Below are 8,576 nucleotides of genomic sequence, written 5' to 3'. Positions count from 1 at the left end.
TGAAGCAAAGGGGATTGTCTCGATAGGATTGGTGTTGTAATCGGATTTTCAATGTTGTACTTCTTGCACTATGTGAATTTTGTTTTGTTTTGATTGGTAGAAACTAAAATGCTTACCAAGGGTGTGTATGTAAGACAATGGTTACCAATTAATTGTCATGAATATCTACGTATGCTTACTTGTTCCGTTTTCTTATGCTTACCTATTGCTTTAATTTTTTATTTTTTATTTTTCATATGTCCTAATATTAAGAACCTCTCAGACATTTCTTTTTGGGCATAGTTAAGTTCTCAAAGCTTCATCCTTCCCACAGCGGCATGACTTGTGACCACATGGAAGGTATGTACTTTTATACTTGCATGGCATCCTTTATACTTGAGCTGATACATACTGTTTTCCAATCATGAAGTAACTACTCTACTTGAATTTTATTATTCTGATACATCAATACTGTCGAATTTGGAAGGAAAGTGACGGAAACTGTTTTTTTTTTTTTTTTTTGGGAACCAAACAAAGCTGGATCTTTCTTAATTTTCTAAATTCATTTTTTGTTTCAGTTATCTGATATTGAAATTGGAATATTTATATTCTGTGCAGGATCGTAAGGCCAAAAATTCTTGGACTAATAAGAGTTTTGCTTCAGAGATCTCTGCTTGAACGTGCATAAATGCAATTCTCTGCATAACTTCCTCCTTGCCTCTCTCAGCTTTTTGCTTGCATTGGGTCACTTCTCTCTCTCTCTCTCTCTCTCTCTCTCTCTCTCTCTCTCTCTCTCTCTCTTCATCATAATTCTAGGCCCTGTTCGGATACTGAGAAAAACAGAGGAAAAGAAGAAGAAAAAAATCCAGGAATTTTGAGATTTCGGGTCCATACATATTCATTGTTTGTGATCCGAAGGGAAAAAAAGAACTTAAGTTGAAAGCAGGTTTAATAACTTTTGAATTTTTGCTTGCAGATAAAATATATGAAAATTAAAGGAAAGGAAAAAAAATCCTTCAAATTTGAGAAAAATATAAGAATCTCTGCTCTGCTTGAGATAGTTTTGCAAATTTTGGTATACTGTGAGATTACAAACAGGAAATATATAAGATTTGAGATTCTAACTTGTTTTGTTTTCCTTAGCTTTCTTGTAGTTTACAATAAAAAAAAATGAAAACTTTCTTGTAGCTTATAGTTGCTTTGTTGGTTAAGGAATCTTGAGGACTTGTGTTTGCTTGTTCAGAAACATGGAAACATGTTGGGGAGGACCTTTTTTGTGGTTTGTTAATTATTTTCTTGGAGTTTTGGGAAGTTGTTTAGACTATATAGATATGATTTATATTATTTGTATTAGGTATTGGGGGATCCTATAGCAATAGCAGCTATGTATTGTAGGTGTTGTTTGATAGCCAAATCGGAGAGATCCTTTGGGAAGAAACCCTGCTGTTCATTTGTAGTGCTTGCAGGAGCGTATTTGCGCGCTCTTGTGCTTTTGATCTAGGAAAAGTTCAAGGCTAAATGGAAGGCTCTAGCGTAAGGGAAAAGAAATTTTTATTTTTCCTTCTTTTTTAGTTTGCATAGAAAATAGAAATGAAAAAACCTGTGGCTTAAATTGGGAATATTTAGCTGAGGCAATGATTGTTCTCAATTTTTTTTTCTTTTTTTTTAATTTCAAATGCTAGAGTGAGAGTTGAGTTGATACTTGGTTTTAATCAACTTTGTGGTTAAAACCTGAGTTGCAACAGAGCAGAGTCTGCCTTCGTGTTTAAATAATAAACCCACACCAATGGGTGAACCATCACAGGGGCTGAGAAGTCATGGTATATATGCGAGGACACAGTCAAGCATGATTTCAAGCTCCAGCTAATTATGAGTTACCCAGTAATTAGGGAGTGTATCAATAATTCAAAATTTTCAACTCTGGTTGCTAAAAAAGTCCACTAATCTTCCTTGTACGCATGGATGACCTATGGTTTTGACAGAATTGAGAGCAATCTTAGCCACAAATTCATAATTGTTGACTTAAATAAAAACATGCTTTCCTCGTGATATGCTTAGAAAATTATATTTGCCCATCAAAAAAAGGAAAGTTATGTGTGATGTTTAACCAAAGCTAACTGTGGAGCTCGTTGACATAATAAAAAAGTCTCTTCTCGATGATTTTGTAATGTTTCTGACTTTACTCGTGCAGGCATACCTCTTAGATGGTGTAGGTTTGACAAAAATTTTGATAATGAAACAATTACTTAAAAAATGTTTTTAAAATATATTTTACAATGAAAGAAATAGAGCCGCAGTGTTTATAGATTAGATACACACCTAAAGTAAAATATACCATTATATATATATATATATATATATATATGTAATTGTTTGAAATAAAAATAATGGGTATATCTTAGCATAAATTTTATGGACTATTTAATAAAATAGGTGTATTCTTCTTGAATCTCTATCATAGTTATCAATTACCTTGATTTTGAAAATTTTCTCAACAATCAACCAATAGAGGAAAAAAAAAAACAAGAAGATTAGTTTTCTCTATTATCTTAAAATATATTAGTAAAACCACTGCTTATATTATTTTCTGATTTTCAGGTTTTCTTGTTTTTGTAGCATTAGGTATAGTTCGTATCTCAAGGCTCTGAATTTTAAGATCGATATCTTTTAGATCATTGTTCAATACCTATAAAGCAGTCTCAAGGTATACAAAAGGATGGATTTGCTAAACGACTCATCTGATACCCAGCACCAGTGAGTTTTTGTAGTGTCCTTTGTCGATGTGAATATTCAATTTGTATAAATCTTGGATACGATTTGGATTGTTAATTAACAATTTTTTTTTTAGTATTTGTACATGCAATTAAAGTCGGTAAAAAATATGCAGGGACAATGACTTCGACATGAACGACGACATTGAACTCGTAGCATATCTAGCCGGGTGCGCATGTGCAGTTTACGTGGAGACCTATATGACCAAAGTACCATTGCATACGAATATACAAACAGGGTATGAATGGGTATTGTATACATTAACTGGAAATCCTGAAAAATGTCGAAGGAATTTTAGAATGTCAAGCCATGTGTTTCAACAATTGTGTAATACATTGCGCCAGTATGGATATAACGGTACCAGAAGAGTTTGCTTGGAAGAGTCTCTAGCAATGACATTGGTGGTACTTGGTCATGCTGAGGGTAACAGATTAGTGCAGGATAGATTTCAGCACTCAGGTGAGACAGTGCATCGACACGTGGTTAAGGTAGTTACATTGTTAGCCACTGTTATGGCAGCGGACATTATCAAGCCTGATGATCATACATTTCGGGACGTGCCAGAGCATATTCAACATTCAAGTCGATATTGGCCACATTTTAAGGTACCTTGTGAATTTCGTATCTTGACTTTATTTTATTAAAATTATCTTCATGTTCATACCACGTATTTCATTTCACATGGATTAATTTTTGTGACAATGGTTAGGGTTGCATTGGTGCGATTGATGGGGTCCACGTCCCCGTGGTCGTACCAGTTGATAAGCAACACCCGTACTATGGCAGGAAGGGGATCACCACAACAAATTGTATGTGCGCATGTGACTTTGACATGAAGTTCACATTCGCATGTGTTGGATGGGAAGGGTCAGCGCATGACACGAGGATTTTTTTTAGCTGCCTTAACAATGAGAGTTCCAACTTCCCAAAAGCTCCAGCTGGTTTGTAAATATGTAATTTAATTATAGTATTAAAGTATGTATTAATGTAGTGAAAATGCTTATGTATTAAACGTGTTCATTTGCAGGAAAGTATTATCTAGTTGACTCAGGGTACCCTATGAAGAAAGGGTTCCTTGCACCATATAAGGGGGAGAGGTACCACATCCCCGAATTTCAGCCTCATGAAGTCCTGCATCGTCCAGAGGAGAGATTTAATTATCTCCATTCATCACTCCGTTCTGTCATAGAACGAACTTTTGGAGTTTGGAAGAATAAGTGGAAAATTTTGAGAAGTATGCCACAATTTCATATACGCACTCAATCGTACATCATTGTTGCTACAATGGTTCTTCACAATTTCATTAGAGCACATGAGATAAACAATGACGGCGAACGTTTCAGATCTACAGGGGGCACATCTGGACCTAGTGAGAGTGGTCATTACGATCCCGTGGCACATATGATCTCAAGCTTGGACGAACCTGAGATGAAAGAGGTTCGTGACAGTATCACAGCATCGATATGTGCGGACCATAACTGATTATGGTGACTATTATTTTTGTCACAATTAGTATTTTTGGTGTGGTTGAAAATACCATTAACAGTATGGAAATTTTTTTGTGCGGACCATAAGTGAAGCCGCCCGAACTTCTTTTATGTAATACCAGTTGTTTTTGTATTGTACGTAGGTAGAACTGAGCTAATCACACATGACAAACAAAAATGAAATTCTAAAGTCTAAACCAACAAAATCTAAGGGTCTGTTTGGGTAAGCTGTTTGAAAATGTGAGTTTTTAGAAATAGCGTGTTTAAAATGTGCGTTTGAAAAACAAAATTTTGAAAATTACAATAAAACGTTTAGTAAATTAATAATAAAACGTTCGGTAAAAACGTTTACGTTTTGGTGCAAATTACCAAAAAGGACTAAAAGACTTAATTTTGATGTTGATGTTATTCTATCATTTTTTAAGTAGCTCATCAATTAGCTCATCAATTACCACACCTGTGATATTACAAGTTTAAATTATCTTCTATCAATTTTTTTTTCTCCATATAGCATAGGAAATAATGCAGAAGTTCCGCACGACACAATATATCACAAGCTGCAGTCAAGCCTCCATGAAAGATCACCTGATTCTATACTATAACAATTAGCAAAGTGTCACAGAACATCAAGTCGGTAATAAATGCGCGAAGTGAAAGATTGAACATAGCACTTGCACATACGAACAATGAAGTTATTGTTTTTTTTTTTTTTTTTGATAATCAACAATGAAGTTATTGTTAACCACAATAATGGCTATGATTTGATATGGATTGGCATAATGACATAGCCTAAAAAAGACTGACATGATATACAAAACGAACTTATACCAACAAAACAAAATTATACCAATATCATACAATAAAACATGAGGCAACGTTCCTCAATATGAAATTATACAACGTCTGCTATATCAATTCATCCAATCGAAGACGTTTTGGCTGAAAGGTGAATAAGTGCTCGCCTATGGTAAGTGGTACGAAGCTTCTTGTATTTCTGCACAAAGGTCCCAAGGTCCACATCCCTATCTAAGAGCTGTTTGTGCAGGTTTTTGGATTCCTCCTCCGTCTTATTCATTGCATCTGAAACAACAAAAAATTAATTCACATCTCCATAACATATAACTCTAAAATAAAATCAAGCTTAAGCCAATGTAATGAATAACCAAAGTTGGCCTATTCTATAGAACCACGAGTTGTCATGATGAAGGATACCTTGAAGCCTTTGGAGAAGGGATTGAGGGGAATATAATCTCAACGTCTCTTCCTTTTTTCTCTCAAGCTCATTGAGTTTCTCCTGAGCAGCAGCCAACTCTGTTGTCCGAATTATTCTACACTGTACCATAGAATCAAAGGAGGAAAAAGTTCTTCAATCAGTTGACTAATCTCAAAGCAAGGAAAAAATTTATTCAATCAGTTGACTAATCTTAAATCAACAAATGAAAGATGAGCATACAAACTAACCTGGTTTCTAAGCTCCATAATCCGTGGTTCCTTTTCCAGGTTCTCCCTTGATATAAAAGAAAGTGTTAGGAAGTCCCCCCAAGTGTAGTATTATAGTGCAACTACCTAAACCACATGCTAAAAAAGTAGATACATTGCGTGGGGAAAAGGAAAAGCACTCACTTGCAAGTTCTAGAGTCTCCTTACGAAGTTCATCTCTTAACTGATAAGCCATAAATGAACAGAGGGGAAAAAGATTAGAAAGACATGGAAACTCAAATATCATATACTAAAGAAATTCAACATGTGGTGCATGTGTGTGCACACATTCTTGCATTTGCAGTTTGCAGATGTCTCTTTATATATTATACCATACATTAAACCTCAACCATGCAAGCTATGACTACAATCAATTAATGTCATTCGCGCTTACACAATTGATTGTAATTGATGCCCCAACTAAATACGAGTAACCAAAGGCCAGACCAGCAAACAGCAAGCTAGAGACTCATGACCCAATCAATCGGAGACATCTCTGTCCTTCCAGCAAACAGTTCTCTCTCTCTTTCTCTCTCTCTCTCTCTCTCACACACACACACACACACACACACACACACACACATATAATCCCAAACACATCTAAGCAGCTAACATTTTTTCCCTAAGTATCTATAATTCCATGTGTCATACATTCCCTTTCTTTCATTTACTTCTGAATCAAATATGGACATATAGATAATCTGTAGACCAAATCAGTGAATCACAGCAGACAAGATTCTATCAAAGCACCACATATCCTTTACAAACTTTGGGTGGGAGGTGATAGCACCAAAGGATTACCAGTTTTCAGTAATCCTCTATGAGAACGTCTCTTATTACAGCCATTGTCAAACTATTGCATTTCCAAAGAAAAGGTGCCACAACTAAGAAATTTTTTAGTAAAACAGTTCGGCAAACCAGAGCAAGCAACATGCAACAATTCTATTCTATATTTGAGAATATTAGATGAGAGAGAGAGAGAGAGAGAGAGAGAGAGAGAGAGAGAGCATAATCCGCAACTTACATTGTTTTGAAGTTTCACTTGATCAAGTGAGAGTAAGAAATGATGGTATGCATCCTTGTCAGACAAAAGCTTCCGTAATTCATCAACACTAAAGAAATTTATCAAGAAAACAAGAGATGATTAGAAACTACAAAAGTGAAGTTAGAAATCTCATAACATAATACAGGAGAGTTAATTATCTTTATTGGCACTACTGAAGTGACTAAGACACACATGCATTAAATGAATGCACTCCAAAGAGGAATGACTCAGATTTTCAATCACTTACTAAATAACTTAATATCTAGTAATAAGCTTTACAATTTGGCCAAAATATAATCAACATTAAAAAATATTGTATTGGAATACAACCTCAAACAAACAAAAGAAAAATGCTGTGAAAACTTAGTAGGCAATTTAGAATCCATACATAAATGATACAATAGAAACAACATTAATAGGAAGCACGACTAAATTCCTTGTTGACAATCTTTAGACTGTTGCAACATAAACGTCCATGATGAGATTTGATACTAAATGCCCATTGGATGGTGAAATTAATATTAGAAAATAACAAATTACAAGGAGAGATTGAAGCATTCAATTTTAGCTTCCTACAGTCAAATGTATTTGGAAATTTCAATAAATGACAGGGTGGTGCTTGACAAGCCAAAGGTGTAGTCCTAATTCTTAACAAGATTTCCCACACCCATATTGCAAGCCATCTAAAGAAACATAGAGAATCAATAAAGAAATAGTAATCTTAGTAATAACGATAAGAACAATGTCCTTAGCACCCTAGATTAAGAACTAATAATTATTTAATTTCAAGAATTAAATTAACAAGGAATCTGAGAAGTAAACCACTCCATAACATGAATTGGGGATTTGACCAACTCCAAAGCCATCTCCACTATCACAGTCACGGCCGGTGTACTTGAGCTGGCAAGTGTCGAAACCGGGACGGCGGCGGAAGAGGTTGTGTATTTGAAGCATTAGGCGTGACTGAAACCCTAGAAATGAAACAGAGAAATAGAAAGCTGAAAACAAATCAAAACAGCTTCGAAAGAAACAAACACAGAGATCTGAAGAAAAGGAAAGAGAAGACTGACCTCCGGAGCTGCGGCGACCCATGGATTACGATAAGACGGCGGAGTGATCGGAATAGATGAGAGCTTCTCACGAGCGCAGAGAGAGAGAGACAGATAGAGATGCTACGCTGTGGAGTTCTGAGAAGTGATAGAAGAAGGAAGGAAGAGATTGAAGTTTGCTCGGAGGATTTCTGAGCTTGTGGATTTCTGAGAACGAGAGGCTACGGTGTGTGCATCTCTGAGAAGTGAGAGAAGAAGGAAGGGGAAAAAAAAATATGTTGTATTTATATGCTACAGTAATTTCAGCTGAGCTACAGTATAAATTATAATCCACGTTTTTTCACTTATTTGCTACAGTGTTTTCAGTTTTCAGTTTTCAGTTTCAGCAAAATAAGTTCTATCCAAACAGACCCATAGTGTTTCAAAAATCAATTAAATGGCACATGTAATAACATCATTGCATCAGACTAAAAATAAAAAAGAATTGAAGGCAGTCATGAAAGCTTAGGTATCATATCATACAATTATTTTTCAAAATTTTAAAATAATGGAACGACTTTACAGTTATGACTTATGACTTATGAAAAATGTTGTATATGTAAAATTAAATTTTAACTTCAAAAAACATATTCTTCTAAAAAAAAAAACTTCAATAAATATATCCAAACCAAATACTACTATAATTTATTTATTAAAAACAATAGAATGCGTTAGAAGTTGTATTTTGGTCACATTACCTAATTTTCTCTAATTAAAGAAAAAAAA

At 34.9% G+C, this 8,576-nt stretch overlaps 1 protein-coding gene across 3 annotated transcripts; it reads right to left on the bottom strand.

Moving 5' to 3' along the window:
• Positions 1-4,916: 4,916 nt before the first annotated feature.
• LOC142607941 (vacuolar protein-sorting-associated protein 37 homolog 1-like) lies at positions 4,917-8,069 on the bottom strand. 3 transcript variants are annotated; one of them, XM_075779629.1, is made up of 7 exons: positions 7,833-8,069; positions 7,585-7,733; positions 6,742-6,829; positions 5,862-5,901; positions 5,700-5,745; positions 5,451-5,571; positions 4,917-5,318 (listed from the first exon to the last, which is right to left on the bottom strand). In XM_075779629.1, exons 2-6 carry the CDS (start codon positions 7,626-7,628, stop codon positions 5,562-5,564), a joined length of 228 nt encoding a protein of 75 aa, XP_075635744.1. In that variant the 5' UTR covers positions 7,629-7,733; positions 7,833-8,069; the 3' UTR covers positions 4,917-5,318; positions 5,451-5,561. The 3 variants fall into 3 exon arrangements, with proteins under 3 accessions (XP_075635744.1, XP_075635742.1, XP_075635743.1); XM_075779627.1 differs by having other exon boundaries at positions 5,700-5,741; positions 7,833-8,058; XM_075779628.1 differs by lacking the exon at positions 7,833-8,069 and having other exon boundaries at positions 7,585-7,725.
• Positions 8,070-8,576: the final 507 nt, after the last annotated feature.

The sequence above is a fragment of the Castanea sativa genome, chromosome 8, assembly GCF_040712315.1.
Source record: "Castanea sativa cultivar Marrone di Chiusa Pesio chromosome 8, ASM4071231v1".
Lineage (NCBI taxonomy): Eukaryota > Viridiplantae > Streptophyta > Magnoliopsida > Fagales > Fagaceae > Castanea > Castanea sativa.
Note: the sequence above shows the minus strand (reverse complement) of the source record. Positions and strands in the feature narration are given on the sequence as shown.

Excerpts from the sequence above, each read along its gene's own strand:
- LOC142607941 (XM_075779627.1), bottom strand. Across the intron at positions 5,319-5,450 it reads CCTTCTCCAAAGGCTTCAAG|ATGCAATGAATAAGACGGAG; the intron begins GTATCCTTCATC and ends TTGTTGTTTCAG.